At 37.6% G+C, this 23115-nt stretch overlaps 2 protein-coding genes across 2 annotated transcripts; one reads left to right on the forward strand and one right to left on the reverse strand.

Moving 5' to 3' along the window:
- Positions 1–9486: 9486 nt before the first annotated feature.
- LOC149815825 (pentatricopeptide repeat-containing protein At3g28660-like) lies at positions 9487–10947 on the forward strand. Its single transcript, XM_089990634.1, has one exon. It carries the CDS (start codon positions 9487–9489, stop codon positions 10945–10947), a length of 1461 nt encoding a protein of 486 aa, XP_089846760.1.
- Positions 10948–14371: 3424 nt separating this feature from the next.
- Positions 14372–16872, reverse strand: LOC149815826 (expansin-A4-like). The gene is made up of 4 exons (XM_089988397.1): positions 16675–16872; positions 15880–16192; positions 14626–15197; positions 14372–14524 (listed from the first exon to the last, which is right to left on the reverse strand). The coding sequence occupies exons 1-3, from the start codon at positions 16820–16822 to the stop codon at positions 14894–14896; spliced, it is 765 nt and encodes a 254-aa protein (XP_089844523.1). The 5' UTR covers positions 16823–16872; the 3' UTR covers positions 14372–14524; positions 14626–14893.
- Positions 16873–23115: the final 6243 nt, after the last annotated feature.

Raw genomic sequence — 23115 nt, forward strand, 5'->3', positions numbered from 1 at the left:
CGTTTTACAGAATTGAAAAATGATCTCCCATTAGGGAAATAAAATTCAAACAAAATGGATCAAAATCTGAGCCGTTAAAATGACACAGGGTGACAGGGTTATGGTTTTTGACCAAAAACTGGTATGAAAACCCCATAGAAATCGCTGAAATTTGGTATAAACAAACTAGATTGAATTTAGAAAACAACCTTTTTTACGGATCGAAAAGATCATCTCTGGTTAGGGAGAAATCACTCCCGCAAGTTGGTCCTGATTCTGCTAAAATCCTGACGGTGCAAAATAACAGGTTTTGAATCTCAATTTTTAAAGTGGGTCAAACAAACTCAGAATGATCTGATTTTTGGTGAAGAGCATGAAGACATATGCATAAAGTTGCAATAAAAAATTCAAATTAAAATGAGCTCTGGTTACATACAAATCGATAGATCTAAAATGCACCAGAATTCAAAGTATAATCTAGAAAGCAACTGAACATGATGAAAGCAAACTGCACATGCGTGGATGTTCAAACATGAGATCTAATGCCTTAAAATATGAATGGGTAAAAACTTTGAATCAGACTCCACAACTCTTCAAGTTGAATGATGCTACCCATGCTGGGAGGAGCCCCCAAACCCCCTCCTGTAAGGGCAAAAACTCTAAATCAGGCTCCACAACTCATCAAGTTGAACGATGCTACAGTTAGTGTGCAGGTCAGTCGGTGTTTGATGGAGAAATGTTGGATCGTTTGTTGGATGTGCACAGAAGTAGAGAGAGAAGGGAGAAAGAGTGAGATGAGGTTTTACCCCTCTCTTGTAAGGGTAAAAACTCCGAATCAGGATCTACAACTCATTTAGTTGAATGATGATACCCACGCTGGGAGGAGCCCCCAAACCCTCCTCCTGTAAGGGTAAAAACTCTGAATCAGGCTCCACAAGAGTCAATGTGCAGGTCAGTCGGTGCTTGATGGAGCAATGTAGGATCTTCTGCTGGATGTGCACAGAAGCAGAAAGAGAAGGGAGTGAGAGGGTTGATGTTCATGGCCTCCTCCAGGGGAGATTTCTTTCTCGGATAATCCTGCAGTGCAAAGACTGGGTCTTAAATAATCATCTTTGGGGCACTTAAGTCTTTTCAAGAATCCTCCCTTGATTTCTTCTCTAGAGAGAGAGAGGGTTTTACAGTGTTTTACGGAGAAAGAAGAAGAAGTCTTTGAAGAGTCAACATCATCTTCGACTTTCTGGATGGAGGACATGTTTGTCCTTTTTTTGAACTGTTTGTTTTTTCTTTTTTGAATGAAAGGCATTTTTGTCATTTTCTCAAACCATCACTTTATGAGAAGAATAGCAAGAAAGGGTACTTAAGTCTTTGCAACAACACCAAAGTCCGATGCAAAGTTATGTCAACATACACGGGAATACGAGCCCCATGTGCTTGTATACATGGTGCTCATTCAAAGCCCCGAACACAGACGTGGGATTCAGTGAATCATCGGGGGGGAACATACACCACCCTCTCGTCGCTTTCCTTTGCCATCGACAGTTGCGGTCATCAGGTGGGTAGCAGAATCGCGACCAGCATACGAGTGCTCGTTCTGCTACTGGTGACCGACAACATTCTCTTCATAGGCGGATTTTCGTGCCGCAGCCCCCTGTGAATCAGAAATCGCAGGGGGGGGGTCGATCTCTCTTGTCCTCATTAAAAAAATGACTTTTGATGGAATGGGGAGCCGAATACTGTATTTGGACCCACTGATGGCATTTTTGCAAGGGAGGTGAGTAGTCAGAAGTAAGCCAGTGGCCTTGTCGGCGCCACTGGCTGCCAGAAGACCTCGCTATTTTCCAAGATCGATCGCCAAATCGTCGAAACCCCATATCCATTTTTTATGTCAGAGGGGTTTCTGGCCATGGGTCATCGATCGAGAAGGGGGGTGCTGCCATTCACCATTGGCATCATTGGCGGGCACACCGACCGTCCTTTGCATAGGGAGAGACCCAGCCGATTGTGAAACTGTCATCACCGGATCATGTTGGCTGAAACCCCAAACCTTTGTGTTTGTTGGGGTTTCTGCCATGGGTCCGTCGCAAGACTGACTAGGATAGGATCCCTGTTGTCGACGACCTTAAAGGTTGGTAGCCGATGGCGACCACCAGCTCTGATGACATATATATATATATATATATATATATATATATATATATATATATATATATATATATATATATATATATATATATATATATATATATATATATACTGTCTTACCTATCACAGGGGATCGTTGTCGGGGTGTGGTCAGAGGTAGATGCCCGTCGTCGGCCGGACACTGGTGTCAGCTGCTGTACGATGACGTGGGTAGCTGTGGAGCAACATGGAGGGTGAGGGCCTTTCAGTTTCTGAGAAACCGAATGCTCGGACCCCCTTTTAATTTTCTGTGGAGGGTACCGGGTCGGATCTGGTTGTACCGACTCAGTGGCGGGCCCAATCCAGACCAGTTTTTTGGGTGGATCAGGTCTGCCTTACCTTTTGGATCAGGATTCGATCCAACAAATATATCGGATTTGATTTAGGTCCTGTATGGACCGGGTTAGACCCGGGTCATGATTCGATTCAGATAATGCTAGGGTATGGATCTGATCTGAAAAGCTCGAATCCTGTATGGACCGGGTCAACCCAGATCCTGTTTTGGACCATGCCTGACCCAAATCCTATTTGGATCGGGTCCTGTATGGACCAGACCCATTAGGGATCCAGGTTTGGGTCTGATCTGTAGGACCCAAATCCAGTTTAGATCGGGTTAGATCCATATTTTATTTGGACTGGGTCAGACCCGAGTTTCTGTTCGAACCGGGTCAGGCTCGGATCCTGTTTGGACTATATAGGATCCATAACAGGATTTAAGCACTATTTAAACTTGAATCGGATCAGTGATCGATATGGCCCTTTTCGAGACCAGTTGAGAGCCTTTTTTGATCGGTGCTTTATGGGTTTTCACTGATTTTGAGATGTAGAGACCATGTTTTTATGAATTCATGAAAAGATAGGGATTTTCTTATTCGGTTATAGGATTTTATAAGTTTTTGTTCATGTTATGCACTGATTCATCAGTTTTAGAACCGGTTCAGATCGTTAGATGATCGGTTTGAGGCTGTTTCAAACCGGTTCAGGGTGTTTTTAGACCAATTTCAGCTTGAGGACCCTGAGTTTTACCCATATGAGCTTGTTTTTATCATTTTTCATGGCTTATAAGTGTTCGTAATTAAGAAAACATGACTTATGCATGTTAATTCATGTGTTTTGTAGTGGTTAAGTTATGCATAATATTTTTAAGCATGAGTTATGACTAAATTCATGACATTTTATCATCGAAATTAGTTTATGCATATAAGTTGAAGCACGAACTTGTATTTTGATGATATAATGCATATTTTGTCATGAATATACATGCATTAACACATGTGCATAAGCATGCTTCATAATACGAATATGTTTTCGGTAAAAGATCTTGATTGACCGATCATGAAATCACGAAAGTGATTTGAGTTGTGTTGATTAAGGATTCTTTAGACCATATTAAGATTTGTTATTATGATTGTGTGTCTCTTTATGAAACAATGATTCTACCCAAAGGTAGGTCATTGTGTTACAAATTTAAATAAGGTGTAATAACACATGTGTATTCTAGCCCATGAAGCATGTTCGTAACCAAAAGTATAGTGCTGAATTGTCTCTGGTTACATGATCTGCTAGTTTCACCAACTGAAGTCAATTCTTTGTGAATTGAAGAGACAAAACAACTATGAGTATTGTTGTTTTCACCAAAATGGAACAATAATAGCTCAACTATGCTTGTCTCAAAAAGGTAAAAATAAAGGGTCTCACTTTTATCTTTTCATCACGAGTCTCGTTTGAGCAATAATAAAGTTTTATCTTTCGTTCCTTGTTGTATCAGGTTCTTTCCTTATCGAGGGTTTTAGTAACATTCTCCTTTTAGATGAATCTAATTTTTCAGACTGAAAAGAAATAATATTGTTCACTCTGGGTTATATGAATCTTGACTTGGCCCTTAGAACAGAGGAACATCCCTCTCTTATAGAGCAGAGGACAGCCAAACAGAAGGCTACTTCTGAGAAGTGGGAGCATTCGAATAGACTTAGCCTATTGCTTTTCCAATCTTGAGTGACTAAGAATATTCGAGGCGTCATTCCTCACTACAGGATAGTAAAGGAATTTCTGGGAGTCATTGAGGCTCAATTTGTCAGTTCTAATAAGGCAAGGGCCAATACACTTATGTCCAAATTGGTATCTATAAAATATATCAGTGACAGTCACATTTGACAACATATTCTGAAAACGAGAAATATTGTATCTCAACTGAATGACATGAAGTTCACCATTTCTGATTCTTTCTTAGTCCATCTGATTTTGACCTTGTTGCCTACTGAATATAGACTTTTCAAAATCTCCTACAACACACATAACGATGAGTAGTCTTTTAATGACCTTTTGTCCAAGTGTTTTGAAGAAGATAAGAGATTGAAGAGTGAGAGGGTGCTAAGTCCACATATGACCTCTCATAAGAAAAAACAGAGGTTAGTGCCAAAGAAAAGCTCATTCAAAAGGAAGAAAAAGAAGGCATCTGGGGAGAGCTCTAACTCTCAGGCGAAAGCCAAATCCCAGGTAGGAGGCTTTTCTATAGCGTGTTTCTTCTGCAAGAAGAAGGAGCATAAAAAAGTGGGTTGTTTGAAGCATAAGAAATGACTAACAAATAAAGGTAATAAGTCATTTGTTTCTCATGAGTACAATTTCATTCATGTTTCATTGTATAGTTGGTGGATTGATTCGGGTGCTACAGTGTACATTGTCAACTCTTTGCAAGCATTTTTAAAGAAAAAGAACCAACAAAGCATAAAAGAAGCATCTTTTTAGGAAATAAGATGTGTTCACAAGTCAAGAACGTTGGGACCTGCAGAGTTGTGTTGGAGTCGAGACTTATTTTGGATTTGGTTGATACATTTTATGTTTCATCCTATAGTTGGAACCTGATTTCAATTTCGAAACATGATAAGTTTAGTTTTAGTTTTAAATTTGATAACTCCAAGCTTGTTATTATCAAAAAAATTATTAACTTAGCTTCTGCATATATGTGTGATGGTTTGTATCACTGGTGTAAGTTTTATGAAATAGATTTTTAAAAGATAATTTTGATTAAAATGATTTATGCAAGCCAGACACCAAATAATAAAAACTAGCTCACACTAGAGTGGAGTTCAAGTCGATCTCAGGGAAGGAGAGAAAACTTTGTATTACGTAGAAAACTAATCTACTATTTATTGCCTCAAAAAATAAAAGTTTTTTTAATTAATTAACTAAAAGTACAACCTTCTGCAGAGGGATTAAACAAATAAAAATAACTAAGTGACCTTATTACAAACCCAAAATAAATGAATGAATAAATCCTAAGATAAAAATAAAAGAAAAGGGTCTTCAATGCTTGAGCTTGTAATCCCTTTTGATGCCTCTGCTTTATTTGATATTCTTTTGCTTATTATTAAGGGCTCTCTGAAGTGCTTGAAGAGCCTTTTTAGGACCTCAGAGGGCTCTTCGATGGTACTTTTGAGGGCTCACCACACGATCAATCGCTTTCCTGCCAAACAAAATCACAAAATGAAAACAAAACACAGATAACTAAACACAAATTTAATATTAGTTCAAGCAAAAATAACAAAAACAAGAATATAACTAACCTATACACATTAACTACATGTAACAACTTTAACTATCATGTAACAAACTAAAGCACTAAATGATAAAATAGCAAAACAATTAACAAGAAAGGAAACAAATACTTACCATACATGCAAGGTTTAAGAATTGAAATGGATAACAAGAATATCTAACAATCTAACAAACTAATCTATCTAACGACTACTACTAACAAATTTGGAAATAATAATAACAAGAATATATATTCTATCTAATTATCTATAGAAATAAAAATAAGGAATTGACGACTAATATTTGACTAATTATTCTAAATCGAAATGCAAGACTGAAAAGAAAAATCTGAACTAAATAATGTGAATCAATTAAAACTAATCCTAACTAATTAATTATAACTGACATAATTTACCACTAATCACTATTGAATAAAAATACTGTGAATTAGACGATTGAAAGGAAACCTGTTAATTAATGAAAATAAAAAGAATCGGCTAAACTAATTAAGTTAATCTATTTAACACAAACTAATTTCTAATGACGTTAAACTAAGATCAAGATTAATCTAACAGATCTAAAAAAACTGAATTAACATGAATTAAAAATTGCTAATTAAAAATAACCATTAATTATCTAGATCGGCTAAGAATCAAACATTTAGTTGAAAACGATAATTACAATTCAATACTATTTTCTAAACTAGATACAAGAAATACATGTTAGAATTAAAATGATATAAATAATTGAAAAAAACCCAGAGAATAACATGGTCTATTAAAGCAATTGAATAAAAAATCTAATTATTCTATTCTATCTCAACTATCGATTAACCTAACTATTCAACAAATAAAAGTTAACTAATGACAATTGATCAAAACTAATTTAACATGATAAAAAAAAATAACCAGAACGTGATTCACTAAATAAGCAAACTAACTTGTTAATAAATTCAAACTAGAAATGTTAGATCTAAAAAAAAATGAAAAAAAAATAAAAAAAATAAAAATTACTGAAAACCCTAATCGGATAACATGATTAAATCTAAACTAACCTAACCTTTAATTAAACCAATTTATGTCTAATGAAAGTAACTAACTAATTATGATAAAAACAACACTTGATGTGAATTAAAGTGAAGAACTAATTATATATAAAAAAAATACTACCATCTAACTCAACACATAAATCGAGGAAAGTGACAAAACTAAACTATTTTATAATTATTATTTTTTTATTTTAAGATAATAAAACTAAAACTAATCTAATCTACATGCAATAAGTATACAATGATCAAATAAACTATATGCAATTATATGATGTATGCTATGCAAGAACTAAAACTATGAAAATATGGAGAGACGAGAAAGAATAAACATACCTCACGATCCGTTTCCGATGGAGGGGTTGAGAAAAAGAATGTGGTCTTACCTTTGAGCTGCATGTGACTCCGTCGAGTGGGGATAATAAGAACCGGCGCCAGAGAAACATTAGAAGCGGAACGAAACCAGAAGAGAAAGGAAGAGATCGAGGGAGAATTGATTGGGAACGAGGAGGAAGAAGAGAAGAGAAGAGAAGAGGGAGAAGAGGCCTGCGATTTCTCAAGAGGCAAAAACGTGTTTCTTTTCTTAAAATTTTTATTTTATACTCTAAAATTAGGGTGCCACACAATTTTTCTAAAAAGCTAATTAATTTTAAAAAATTTCAAATAAGTACTCTTTTAGAAAAACTTGTTTTAGAAAAAGTCACTTTTAAATAAAGTAAAATACCATTTGAAACTCCTAAACTAATTAAACTATGAATAACAAAAATCCTAAACTCATTAAAACTCTGAAAAATGCAGGGAAGAGCTTGAAATATATGATTTTACCTATATTTTCAACTTCAAAGCAATTTCTTAAAAACACTGATAAGAATGAGTTTTTAATGCAAATTTTTACTGAATCATGCATAGAATAGTATGAATAAAATGCAAAATATATGCATTATCAAATTTCTTCATGCTTATTGTTTGTTAGTCCTCGAGCAAACGACCCTGAATAACAAAACAAAAGCAAACTAACAAAGCAAAAACCTAACTCACTTTTGTAGGAATCACGGCTGCATTTATCATATGCAACAATATTTTTAAACCCCTCGGTTACCTCAGTGGACGAGTAAGGTCTCACGAGGGCTTGCAGTGATGCTACCCACAAACATCTTTGTCAAGTATATATAAAGATTTCAACTTCATGAAGTATTAGGCAATTAAAGAGTTTATTTTCACGAATATTTCATGTCATTACACTTTCAAAATATAATTAGAGCCTTTTACGTGTCACCACAGAGTAAAACTATTTTTTTTTACTTTTCTAAGAAAACCATAATCATTTATGCTTTATTTTCAGAAAATCAAATACACTCATGTCATTGTTTATTTATCTTCACTTATATGTTTTCTGCACAGGTTTCCTCAATACTTATTCCTGAACAAAGAACTTTTTCTTTTGTTTCTTTCTTTTCTTTTTCACAGATTTTTAATTTTTTCACACTTTTTCTTTCTTTTTGTTAAGCACTATATCAAATTTTCAATTTTTGTGACCCGTGTAATGAGGTTTGGGTCAGTAACTCTCAGACCAGACGTCCTTAGGGCACCTGATACAAAGTATCCCTCAGACTTAATTGCTCGAGTCACTAGACCTTCTATTTTCATAGTTTTACGTATATCTTTCTTCTTATCGTATGCAATGTCAATATCTATTCGGCTCTCGATAAAGTCCATGTAGCGAGCTTTTGAGCTGGTGGCTCCCAAACCAGATGACTTTAGGGCACCAAGTGTAAACACTCCTCAGACTCTACTTACTCGAACAAAATATGCCACATATATTAACTTAGACAAAGAAGTGACTTCCTTCGTTATCTTTTTCAACATGGGAGTCAAACACTTCGACTTGTGTCTAAGCTCAACTACTGGAGAATACGAAAACATCAACAACTAAACGTATGCTCTTTTTCATTTTTTGGGTTTTTATTTTCAATGTTATTCATTTGCTTAGTTTTCAAAAATAAACCATGCATATTCATACTTGTGATTCAAAATAAAACTTTAACATGCATCTACTATCATTTCTTTAAAATCTGTATAAATAACTATGTTTTTCTAGATTAGTGTCAGAATTTTTTTTTGTGGGGCTTAATTTTTTTTTTTGAGAAATTATGATTAAATTTTTTTTTTAGAGAAATCATGATCTAAGGGTGGACTATCAAATTAGCTAGCTTAATTTTTGTAAGCACCACCACAGTGGGGGTCGCCCGCATGGCCAGCAAGGTGGTTATGAGGGTGTCGAGACGAAGGCACCAGATCAAACCCTCTTGGCATACGACTGTGTTCATAGCTTTTAGAGCTGAACCATGGGTAGTCATGGGGTCCCCCACCCAGGGTTTTCCTGGCTTCGGGGAGGAAAAAGATTCCATCCTTTGACATAGAAGGGGTTTCATCCTATGTTGATCTTAGCCGTCCAGCTGAAGCATCTGAACGTCAGGATCAATCCACATTTAGGTGAAAATGTGGACCAATGTTAGCCTTTAATCTCACGGCTAGGATTGAACGCAGGATGGAACCCATCCTATGTCAAATGATGGGATCCGTACGCCTTCGGCGAGGGTTCCTCGTCATACAAAAAAACAAAATAAAATTGTAAGCACCAGTGGCTGCTGGGAACGATTCTTTTGTCTGCAAAAATTGAGAAGCGCATGCAGGTTAACTCCTCGTTATGGCGACGGTGCATGTCCCTCGTCCAACAGTGCGGAAGTATGCAGCAGCTCAAGGCCATCCACGCCTTCTTCATCATCAACGGCCTTCACCACAACACCTACGCCATCAGCAAGCTCGTCTCCTTCTGCGCTCTCTCCTCCTCCGGCGATCTCCGCTACGCCGCCACCCTCCTCTTCCCCCACATCTCCACCCCAAATTCCTTCATCTACAACACCATCATCAGGGGAATGGCCAAGCGTCGTGACCCTCGCCCCGCCTTCACCTTCCTCAATCTCATGTGCCGCGACATCGGCCCCGACCAGTACACCTTCTCGTTCGCGCTCGGCGCCTGCGCCGACCCGTCGGCTGCCGTTCAAGGCAGGCAGATTCATACCCACCTCGTGAAAAACGGATTCCTGTGCTGTGATGTGTATATTCGGATCGCCATTATACGTATGTATTGTGATTGCTTGTGTATGAGCGAAGCGCGCCAAGTGTTTGATGAAATGCCTGAGAGAGATGTGGTTTTATGGAGTGTTGTCTTGAGTGGGCACGTGCGCAGTGGCGACTGTGCCGAGGCTCTGCAGATGTTCCGTGATATGCAGGTTTCTGGTGTCCAGCCTGATGGGTTTACTGTTGCCACGGTGCTGGCTGCTTGTGCACGTTGTGGTGCTCTTCAGCTGGGGAGATGGATCCATGAGTATGTGATTAAGAAGAATCGAATGGAATTGGATGTGGTCATGAGTACTGCACTTGTTGATATGTATGCAAAATGCGGATGTATCGATCAAGCGGTGCGCGTGTTTGAAGAGATGGGCGAGACGAATGTTCTGTCGTGGACTGCCATGATTGGTGGCTTCGCGGTGCACGGATTGGCACGTGATGCATTGCATTGTTTCCGGAGGATGGAGAAGGCAGGTTTTGCTCCGGATGATATTACGATTCTTGCATTGCTTTCAGCCTGTGGACATGCAGGCTTGGAGGAGATAGGCTTTCAGATTTTCGATTCTATGGAGACCAAGTATGGGATTTCACCAAAACACGAGCACTATGGATGCATGGTGGATCTTTTATGTCGTGCTGGATGCTTGTACGAAGCCCTTGATCTGATCAAATGTATGCCAATGAAACCTCTTGCATCTGTATGGGGTTCGCTGTTAAGTGCATCCAGGGGCCATGGAAACATTGAACTTGCAGAGCATGCCGTGGCTGCGCTTCTCGAACTTGAACCCGAAGCAGATGGCATTTATGTGCAGTTGTCTAACGTGTATGCTAATGCACAAAGGCTTGGAGACATAGCAAGGGCTAGAAAGATGATGGGTAACGTAGGGATCAAAAAGACACCTGGGTGTAGCCTCATTGAGGTGGAGGCCATGGTAGCAGAGTTTGTAGCAGGGGATGAAGCACACCCTCTTAGTCGTGAAATATATGGAATGTTGGACATTTTGTACCATGATTTGGCTGATGATGCTTTTCACAGTCGGTCTATTAGCCTATTACAAGATGGTGACTTGTTGTGACATCGGTAGAAGCCCTTTAGGGTAACCATCCCAATCTTCAAGAAGAGAGGATACTCCATAGTCCATACTTAGTTTTATTCATTATGAAGCAGATCAGGTCATGCTGAACATGAGTCTTCTGCTCATGCCAAAATCGTGGCCAACCATTAAATGTTTTGGATGAGCGCCGCGTGGCATTTTGGCATGAGCAGAAGGCTCATGTTTAGCATGACCTGATCTGCTAATCAGAATATCAATATTGGGCCAATAATCAGAATGATCCTGATGATGTTTAAAAGTTGATTTGGTGTGAAAAATCAAGTACAAGAAAAATGCTTGTGAACAACTAATCAGAATGCCTATATTGGACCAATGATCGGAATGATCCTAATGAGGTTTAAAAGTTGATTTGGAGTGAAGAATCAAGTTAGTAAAGATGCTTGTGAACAACTACAGATTCCATAATTGAATGTCCTTGCTAATGAAGAGCTCTTCTCTTGCACCTCAAGCTGTAATTAGGATAAAAATGAAGATTTAGAACGATGTTGTCTGCACACAGGTGAAGATGAAAATAGGGATGTTGAGGCCACTCATCTGACCAATGCCAGATGCATCACATTCTGCTGTCGCCAGCAGCAGCACTAAAGTGGCGACAGAATGAGAAAGTCTCAGGCATCTAAACCCCAACCACATTGTCTGCCTGTTTGAGGAGCCATTCCAACAGTTTGTGAGATTGTCGAAATGGTTTCATTGATGGAAACTTTTCTCCTGGCATAACAAAGGAAGTAGATTCTATATAAAAGCCATTAGGCGTGCCACTCATGATATACATATGTGAAATGATTTCTTTGGTAACAGGGATTGTTATGGAGGTAGGAGTTTGGACTGCCCTGCTTGAGTACAAGATGAGAATCAGAACCTGAGTTCTTCTGTCAATGACAGATTATCAAAATAGAAACCATAATCCTGTTGATTTTTCAGATCATGTAACAAAGTAAAAAAACTCGAGTTCCCTTGAACATAAAGAACTCCCATACTTCAATGAAGCAATGACCTGATTGCTGTATTATCTAGAAAGTGTTTCAAAGTTAAAAACATTTCTTTACGAAGAAAGAAAAAAGTGAAGAGCTGCCAAAAACAAATTTCAAGATGCATTTCAAATTAAGATTACATGATACATCCCCTCTCTACTTCAACATAAAGAAAAGGACACGGGAAAGAGATTACTTGTTGACTACTTGAAATTTGAAATTCAGCTTTCTACGGTCGTGTACCAGATCAATGAGGGTGTTTTACTGCTATTAGATGTTGCTGACCCCTTGATAAAAACATGCAATGGGCAGTTCATAGCATCACCATTTCTAGTAGATTGAGTAATTGTTATTTGGTTTTTAAACCTTGGTTGCCTGCTGCATGGCATGAGAAACTGTTATAGAAGCAACCACTGCTTCCTGTTTTAGTTAATAAGCATGTAACTGTAGTGAAGAAGGATAACATGACAGTGCAGAGGCATTACTCCCATCTTGGTCATCACAAAACCAACACACCATGAATCAATAGTTTAGTTGGATCTGAACTGCACCATTGATTTCACGGTTACGTGTTGGCTTTTCTTTTTGCTTTAATCTTGGGGAGCTGGCAAAACTAGTCGGATGGTTATACAATGATCAGAGTCTCTTTATGGCTTCCAACTACCTTTTTTTCCTTTAATCTTCTCAACTTCCACTGGGGAGAGGGTCAGCTAAAGGGCCAGTCTGCCAGCTTTCAGACCATTAGTTCCTTTTGGCCATCACTGTTCAAGCTGTCTGATAATTATGGCCCATCACTCTTTTGATGGGGATGCTACACTCGACCAAAACCACGCAGCACATTGCTGTTAATTGGCTTTTTTTTTCTTCAGAAAACCAAGGCAAACTAGAGAACAGCTCCATATGATTTGAACCCAAGACCCCTCTATTATGGTAGCCTAACCATCCAGCTAGCTCATTTGACCCTGTTAATTAGTAGATAATTAATGATAGCATTCACTTGTTTTGGTAGGAAACTGATTTCAAAAATCAACATCAAGCACATAACTCACTAGTTGGATAAACGATTTATGATTGAAATTTGTCCTTTTATCTAGGCAACCATGATTTGTCACTTAACATAAAATGGCGATGAAACCCACAGGGGTGTTTTTTATGCAAGGTTGAAGCTGTGTGTACGGACAAAGGGGACCTTAAGGGTACGTTTTTCTTTTTTTAATACACTTTAAAAAGTGAATCTCATTTGAACAGTGCCTCAAAAGCAAGCAAGAAATACCGGTGGATGATTCTTTCAAATATTTGGGATCTATCATTCAAAAGTATGGAGAAATTGATGGAGATGTAAATCATAGGATAAAGGTTGGGTGGATGAAATGGAAGAGTGCAATTGGAGTGTTGTGCGATCGTAGAATGCCATTGCGGTTGAAGGGAAAGTTTTATAGGACGACTATTAGGCCCGCTTTACTATATGGTACGGAATGTTGGGTTGACAAGAGACATCATATTCAAAAAATGAGTGTAGCTGAGATGCGTATGCTGAGATGGATGTGTGGAAATACAATAAAAGATAAGATTCGGAACGAGGAGATACGTAAGAAGGTAGGCGTTGCACCCATTGAAAATAAGATGAGAGAGAATCGTTTACGGTGGTTTAGACATATTCGACGAAGGCCTAATGATGCTCCAGTTAGAAGGATGGAGAAATGGGAAAATATATTAGTTAAAAGAGGTCGGGGTAGGCCTAGGAAGACATGGATGGAGGTGATAGGAAAGGATATGAATGCTTTGAACCTCACCGAGGACATGGCATTGGATAGAAATGAATGGAGGAGAAGGATTCATGTGGAAGACCCAGAATGATTTTCTTTGTTGGTTCATATCGCCGACCCCAATTGTTTTGGGATGAAGGCGTAGTAGTTGTTGTTGTTGTTTGTTGACACGGTAATTTAAAAAATAAAACTCATAAAAATGAGTTTGACACAAAACCCAAAAGTGAGATTTAGAAAGTGAATCTCATTTGTGGGAGATTCACTTTCTCGTGAGGTCATGAGACTAGAAATCTCATGAGGTTTTGAAAGTGAATCTCTTTTGAACAATATTTTTATTTTTAAAAAATGCAACCAAACTTAACCTAAGAGTTCTACCAACCCGGACGCTTACCAATGTGTGGTCAGTTTTTTTTTCTTGGTTTATCCAAAAAAAAAAAGCACTGATGTTTAGAATAATTGAATCTTTCCAAACTAAAATCATCACTTGTCCTGCATGTTGGGACCCATTAGCTACTATGGATGCATTCCACAATAACCTCCTTGTAAAACTCCGTTTCACCTGATCCTCGCTCCTTTGTCGGTTTCTTTTTTCTTTTTGTTATATTGGATTCATTTTTTCTTTTCCTTAAATTTGATTATTCCAGGGAATAAAATGCGCGCTTTAAAATTTAAAATGAAACAAATCTAGTACTAGAGCTTTTTTGATAGTTGTCGCAACCAACTGCCACCCAAAGTCGGCTCGCTGATAAGGCGAGAGCTTCAAGCCCATTCTTTCCTGGTTGTTGTTCAGATCGTATTCCTCTAGCATTTGAAAGAAAAATAAGTTAATGAAGTCGAATAGTTGAAATTGCAAACAAAATAAAGTATGGATATAGTAGAGTATATAAACAGTCACTTCTTACATGGCATGACATATATCATAGTTCTGTACTTAGTAAGAAAACTCCTTCATAGCTTCTTAGGATGCTGCTCATATTGCTGGGCTCACCCTTACCCTCTCAAGTTTTTTTAAGGTAAGGTAGCATAGCATGTAACATTGCTTGCTTTGCTTCAGAGTGAGCTGCAATTGCATCTCAATATAGCTATAAGTCAATCCACTCAATCTTTTTTTTTTTTTACTTGGTCTAGTGGCAAAATAACATACTTAATCACCAACTAATCACTCAATTTCTAGAATTGACTCCCTTCAAATGTTTGCCCAAACTGCCAATTGGAGGGCGCCACGTTGTAGTTTGTGATTATTCTGCCGTCGCTAGTTGTCACCTGGAAGGAGAGGTCTTGACCATTTAGGTAGGAGTTGCTCTGCCAGTTCTGTCCCCAGTTCCTGGACATGGGCTGCCACCCAGTCCTTGAGCCCTTGATGGACACTGCATGAACATCCCCTGCACCTCCCACGTTGGTTATGAGCACCAAGTTGAAGTAAGAGTGGCCATTGATTGTGAAACGAACTCCACCTTTCTTCATACATGAGACCCTATTCAGTACCAAAGAAAAAAAAAATTATTAAGAATTCAATTTGCTATTAGATTATGGAAGTTATTCACATTTATTGTTACTGTGGTAGTTCATCCTAGTTCATAATGCTTTTTACTTATAACAAAATAGGCAAATCAGGTCATATGGCATATGATAGGCCTCCATCATGTACCAATTCCTATCAGACGTTCACATTGTGCAGTGTGGTCCTAGCCCTTGAAAATTTCCAACTCAAAGCCCACTAATTGGGTGGACACGTGGCATGATCTGGGCTTTGATATCAACAGTCAAGATTTGCATATGGGAAGACCCATCATATGCCATATGACCTAATCCATGTTCAGTAAAAACAGCCATTCAAAATGATTAATTGGAATGAAACGTTTTAGCCTTGTTTTTTATTATTTTAGTTCATTTGTCAATGGCTCAATAAATGACAAGGGATTACGTCCTAAGTCTTAAATGAAATCAGCAGACTGGATTAAATTCACGGTATATGTATCTTATTGATGAGATGAGATACTACTGCAGGAAGAACTTCACGAACCTTTCTGTGGTTATGTGACATATTGAAAGTAAATTGAGCCACTGATTTCTAGCTTGTATAGCAAATTCATACGGGGGCAAAGATCAACATGGGAAAAGCTACCAAATCAAGCACAATTAATCGAAATACTAACCTTCTGAAGGACACCGGAACGATTCCAGCCCTGTACTGAGCAATTTGCAAGAATGCAGGCTCAGCCAAGTCAAAATGCTGAAGGGGAGGATTGCACCAGCCTCCATTATCATTAGACAACCCAAAGTTCGGTGGGCAAAAGTTCGTCGCCGTGACTGTGATCGAACCCGGAAGGCACCATCTCGGATCGTTGGTGCACCACATCTCAAAGCACGCCCCGCAGCTCAGCCCATCATTGAACAAGGCAGTGCTAAGTGCTGCAGTGTTGGTCCCATACCCCTGGCTGTACAAGTTTCCATACCCACAAGCTCCTCCTGCAAGAAGATGCTCAAACAATGAGAAAACATACACATTGGAAAAGATTGGTGACACACAACTCTGGCCTAATCAACAACTATTACATGACTATGCTTCAAAAATAGCTACATAACCAACGGGGGCTCCGGAAAAGTTGGTAGGAGCTGTCAGTGCACGTCTCCCTGTGGTGGGACGTTGCAGGTTCAAAACCTCAGTGGTATGTTGAATAATAACTGGTGGGAGTCTGCCTGACCCCAGCTTGCCTTTGAAAAACAAAACAGCTACATAAGCACACAATTTGGCTTAATCAAGCTCAATTACATCGGCTGTACCCCAAAAAATAACTATATAAACACACAACTTGGCCTAAGTCTATGCCAAATGTATACCACTGTGGATGAGGGGACAGCCATTTTGATGAAGTTTTCAATATGACTAGCATATACAGGAGTCAAAATGAAGTATCAGTGTGACATAGGCCTAAATCAATAGGACTTACCCATGGTACCAGATGCGTCACCCCCACCATAAAATGTAGCATGCCCATTGTTCCAACCTCCTTCATAGGCCTCGCATTTCAAGGGAGAGAGAAAAGCAAGTATAGATGATACCAATATGACAGAACCAAGCAGCCTAACAGTAGACATTGCTGCACCTGTATGAAGCCTAGAGATAGAAGAAAGGGATAGTCAGATGAGAAGAGCTTAGGCTATGGTTAGGAAATGGGGAGAGGGTGTACTTATATAAAAGGGTAGTAAATGGTTAGGATGGTTGTGGGGATTGAAACCATGGACATGAAAGTTACTGCTGCACTCAATAATTTGGGCTCCCTATTTGAAAAAGTATGGATGGTAGTTGCCGCACATGGAGTTGTTTGGGAGAAACCAGGACCCTCTCACCTCATGGGACCGGCTACACGTGCTTTTTCTTCATATGGGGTTTATGGGGCATGAACCATAACCTACCTACCTGATATCATCACATCTGTAAGGTCAGAATTTTGAAAAAAAAAAAACAAAAATCCCATGAAATGTTTTTTAGTGGGTAGGTTTTCATTCCCCATATTAGATGTATTAAAAACCAATAAAAAAAGCTGAACTCTTTACATGTAAAAAATGAGATTGGGATGAATTTTGATCTGGATCTGAACTAGATCCGACCTAAAGAACTTATCAAAATCTGATTTAGCAAATTTGAATCGAACCCAAATCCACATAAGTGTCTGAATCTGAATTGGATATCTGATTATATCCAATTCATTTGAAAACCATCCAATTCATTTGAAAACCCTAGTTATGGATCTGGCCCATTGAAAAAAAATCTGGTGCTTTCATGGTTGGATACAAATAAAATATTGCAAGCACTTGCAGGTCCACATTCAATTAGAGATCATGAAATGAACCAGTTATGCATGCACTAGACCCGAAAAGGACTTGAGAGCAAGGCATGTGCAAACTAGGGCCCATAACACACAAACCATTACTATCATGGGCTCAAGGAGTGTCAAATGGTCACGTGATCTCAGGCTAACATTGTTTCTTTAATCCGAAATTCGCGACATGTAAACGTGACTTCTAAACTTAAAACTAGTCTGACTAAACAAGTTAGGTTTAATGTTAATGGTCATTGAAGGAATAATTTCTGATAGACTCTCTCTAGCCATCTTTCAAATGTATTTGATGATGATGATGATGATGATGATGATGATGATGATGATGATGATGACAGTAATTTATGAAGAACTGCTTGAATTATCAGATATTTTTAAAAGCTGCCTAACTTGTCAGTTATTACATTTAGCGACCTGATTTTATAAGTTATATTTTAAAGACGTGCTTGGTCCTAAAGTTTGTCAGTTTACCTTTGTTTAGTCAAGAGAAGTAACTAAAATGCTTTCATTGTTTGATTAGTTTGATAAGAAAAAAAAAAGTCTTTGGTGCAAATGTCTGCATTGTGTCAATGAATTGAAACTCGAAGCTCAAGTTCTTTCAACTCAATGTGACATTGTAGATGTGATCTAGGTGGTTTGTTTAGTGATGATCAGTCCTTAGTTGGGAGGATTATGGTGTGTGAGCAGATGTTTTTCAAAGATTCAAAAATTGATTGTCATAAATAAATCAAGTATTTTTTTGTCAAAAAAACATAATCCAAAGGCTAAGCCTTACCAAATCAATCTTGGTGCATACATCCACAGCATCAGATTGAGTTGAAACGGCTTGCACTATGAGTTTTTAATGTAGGAGCAGAGTGATGTATATCTGGTTTTACTTTTTTCATTGGATCATTTGAGATCCATTTTATTTTAGTTTGGATATCTTCTTATTTTTGAATCATTGTATTGGATATTGAATTGATTCATATCTTAATTAAGATAAGTTTTATCTTTTTAATATATAGTTTATCAAATTAGGTAATTTACTTGGATTGAGATTTGGGAGACCTAGTCCATAAAAGGATGAAAACCTTATGTAGAGTTCATAGTTGAGAGTTTATTTGAGTTTGGATTTAGTATTCTCAGTTTTTTTAATTTCTTATTTAATTTCTGCAAATTTTAGTAATTTTCTTGAACTTTTCATATTTTTCTGCTTTTTTAGATTCTCGAGCGTAAGAATAGTGTAGCCTAGTTTTCTCATAATCAGTCCCAAATCTTTTGGCCAACGATTTAGGTGAATGGGTCGATACGGATTCTCAAGTGAATCCTTCTGAATCAGTTAGAAAATATTTCATGTCAATCAGAATGTGACATGTGTTAAAACCATTAAAATAATATTAAAAAAAATAATTTTAAGTATTTTTTTTTACATTTTTATTAAAAACTAGCCGATTCAGTTAGTATCGAATAGATTTTTTTCCGACATTGGTTTAACAGAAAAGGAAAACTTCGTCATGTGAAATGCATTCAGATGTGATAACTCAAAATTGGGAGCTTTCTGTAAATAGCTGATAAGCTAACTATTTTTTCTAAATTACTCTAATCATTTATGGGTGGTAAATTCACAAGATCTAGGATTTGAGTAATCATGCCTATTGGCCAAACCATAGTCCGACAACTTTAGGGCCCACCTAGACATGCATTTATTCCTCCAATCTACCAAGTAACATACATATTCTGTCAGTATAATGGTATGCCAAATAGACATAGATTCAATTATATTTCTTTTATTTTTTCATGAATTAATGGTGTGAAAAAGCAATAAAATTATATCCTAGGATGAAGAATCCAATGATAGTTTTGTTGGGATTCAGAAAAATCTCATTTAAACTTGAGTTAAATTGGGTAATGTGTTAAAATGTTTTAGTAAGAAGTATATTAAAAAAAAAGAAATTTGCTTTAGTAACAGTTATGCCTGTTATTAATCAAGTTAGGTCAGTTATCAAAGATGACACTGCAATGTTGTCAGAATAAGAGTTACTGAAAGCTCCTTAGATTGGCGGGAAGCCCGCTTCCCGAAAACTCACTTCTAAAGCGTGACACTCCTTGCTTTCGAAACTTGATGAAAATTTTGATTCTCCCACGCTTCTCATATGCTTTTCACACATTTTATTTATTCTTCTTATATATTTTTTCACTCTACTTTTTGTTTTTTCTATGTGTTTTTTCTCACGCACTCATTTCCACATGCTTTCTCTAAATTGACCGTCATCATTTTTAGATTTTGTTAAAAATTTAATTCTTACACTAAAATATCATGAAATTTAAGAATAGTCACTTTTATTTTAGTTTTTATTTGTGTTCCAATTCTATTCTCATTTAATTCTTATATTATTTTTTTTATTCCTCGCTTCCCGTTTCCTATACATTTTAAAATGCATCGCTTCTCGCTTCCACTTCCATATTATTTTTCACTTCTGATTTCTGGTCTGGCAACCTTAGTCAGAATTAATGGTTGTTGAACTGAATGATTTTCTAAAATGATTCAGAGAATCGGTCTGAATCGAATCAAATGAATGATTTTGAATCAGCCCTTTTAAAAGTTTGATTTTTTATACAAATTAAAAAAATCAGAACATTTGTATAAAACAATAAATAAATTAAATGATGGTCCAATCAAATATTAAAATATGTGTTTAATGTCTAAACAATATAATAGTCAATAAATATCAATTTATCCTAGAAGTTAAAAAATAATAACAAAACTGATGCACCCTATTTTCAAGAAAGCCTGTGAAGGACTGATTCAATTTAAATCAGCTGATTCGAGTAGATTCTGATAACATTGACTTCCAATACCTATGTTCAACTGCAACATGAATGCAATTCCTGCAACCACCATTTCACAAGAAAAAATTTAATTTGCTGAAGCTAGTTGGATGACAATAACATTTTTTTACACTTTTCCATGGAAAAACATGTCAATATTTTCAAAATCTGTTTTTTTTTCTCGAGAAAATATCAGTATATCTAAAAATATACAGCATATATAAATACAAAATGACAAATAAATAATCTAAAAGAATCTGAAAAAGATATTTTTATTGCCTAAATGTTGTTGTGATGTAAATGTTATATTTCTAGAATATATAATATCGTAGAGATCATGTTTTCTGACATTATATTGGCTTGTGATTTCAAAACATCAGCAATAGAAGGAAGGTGAGGGGCACTATAAGGGGGTGTTTGGGTGCACCCACTTACCCCGAGAGAAGGTGGGATCTTCTATTATAGATGACAGTGTGATTTCCCAGCTTTTTCCATTTACCTGGGTAAGTGGGTGCACCCAAACACCCCCCTAAAGGTAAACGAAAAATAAAAAGTAAATGTAAGTTCAAGCCAGAATTTGAAGCCAGTAACAGCACAGACGTAACCATGTCAACTGGTCGGTTTTACCAGGACCCAACCCGGACCAAACCCTATGGGGTTCAGGTATAATGACAAATAAGAAGACCCAATTAAGACTCCGGTCCGGACCCGAACGTACGATTAATATATGGACCCAGATATAGTTTGTAAAATTTTATACCAAACCCGGGCCCGACCCGAGTTTCGATTAAGACCAGTAATTTTTCAATGTAAAAATGTCAGAAATGTTATTTTTTCGGGTATTGTACGGGCCTGGTTCATGTAGTTCTTATCAGGCCAGGGTATTATTTTTCTTATAGTAGAACCGATTAGACTCGGGTCCGGACCCGAAAATCCACATAGTCCGAGGGATCAAACGCCGAACCAAATTGGGTTGGTCTCAAAAGAGAACACCTGGTTAAGATTCTGCTGACGTGGCAGCAAGTGAGTGGGATTTCCAACAAAAAGGAACCCATCCTTCGACTCGATCCTAGATGTCCAGCTGAAGCATATGGTCCGGATGGTTAGGTTCGGTTCACACCCAGGTGAAAATGTGGACAAATTCTAGCCATTGATTGGATAATTATAATTGAATGTCGAGAGTAGATCTTGTCACCCAACAACCACGGCCATTAATCTGGGTCTGGGTTACTAGTGGTTGTGGTTGGTAGGTGACATTTAATATCACCCATTGTTTTTATACAATCAGCTTTCTTAATGTAGGGTGGAACCCATCCTATGACAAATGATGGGATCCGTACTAGATTTCTATCATCTACTAGATCAAATTGAATATAACCGATTGTTTTTTTGTATTCAATCCAATACTACAGCATATTTCACTTGGCAACCTGAGATGCACATCTTGATCAAGTGGAACATGTGGTGGTGATTTCAAAATATCAGCAATAGAATGAAGGGAGGGGGTGGGAGGAGGGACTGTAAGGGGTGTTTGGGTTCACCCACTTACCCCCGGAGAAGGGGAAGCAGATCAGGTCGTGCTGAACATGAGTTTTTTTTCTCGTGCCAACATCGTGGCCGTCTGTTTGCATTTTGGATGAATGCCACGTGGTTTTGTTGACTTTTAAGCTTTTCAAAATGCAAATCGGATGGCCACGATGTCAGCACGAGTAAAAATGCTCATGTTCAGCATGACCTGATCTGCTTCCGGGAGAAGGCGGGTTCTTTTATTATATATGATCATGGAAACTCGAACCAAGATCATGGAGACTCGAACCAAGGTGAGCCATGAGCTGCTCGGTTTGTTTCCCAGCTCTAGTTCTACCTATGCATTTCTAAAAATTGGCCAATTTTTTGCTGAATCGGTTCAATACATTAAACACACATTTGTAAAAAATAGTTAATAAAATAGACATTAAAATGGCTCGATTAAAAAAACAATTCAAGTTTAATTTTTTTTCTTCTAAAAGCTATTTCACCTAGTGGACCAATTTTAACAACATACAACAAGCTCTTTCTTGTAGGTTTGTTGAAGTAGTTCAACATATTGTTGTAGGTAGAACGGATTGTGAAACTTCCCGAGGTATTTTCATGAGTCTTCCAAAGAGGATAACGGAAACAATTTTTATCCAAACAATATTAATAGCAAATTATGTCTATATGCAATGCATTGCCACCAGAAATCAAGATTTTGAGATTGAACTTGTCAATTGATTCATGACCCCCCCCACACACACTCTCTCTCTCTCTCTCTCTCTCTCTCTATATATATATATATATATATATATCTTAAACATGAGTATGTTGCAGCCACCCGCTTGGCATGTAGGCCCTTGCTTTAATTTGAGACATGCAGGGCCGCTTTCAATTGGGTTGCCCCTATAGTGTACCCCTCTGCCCTTGCCCTTGTGCCTTCATAAATAAGTACTACAGCTGCCTGAGGGCCCCACAAATGTAAAAGGTTCGGGTTTGGATTTGGATCGGATATTTGATAAAATTCGACGAATTTATTTGATCGAATCGAGTCGACAAAAACGAGATCTGGATGCTAATTAATCAGGCTTCCACGCATTTCACTGTTACATCTGAGTTTGAATCAGAATTGAGCCCAACTTAGAGACTAACAAGATCTGACCTGATTAAAATGTACACGACCAAAGTATGAGAATATGAACCCCAGATCTAGTTATCTTAGATCCG

Source organism: Nuphar pumila, chromosome 15, assembly GCF_984573655.1.
Source record: "Nuphar pumila chromosome 15, dmNupPumi1.hap1.1, whole genome shotgun sequence".
NCBI lineage: Eukaryota > Viridiplantae > Streptophyta > Magnoliopsida > Nymphaeales > Nymphaeaceae > Nuphar > Nuphar pumila.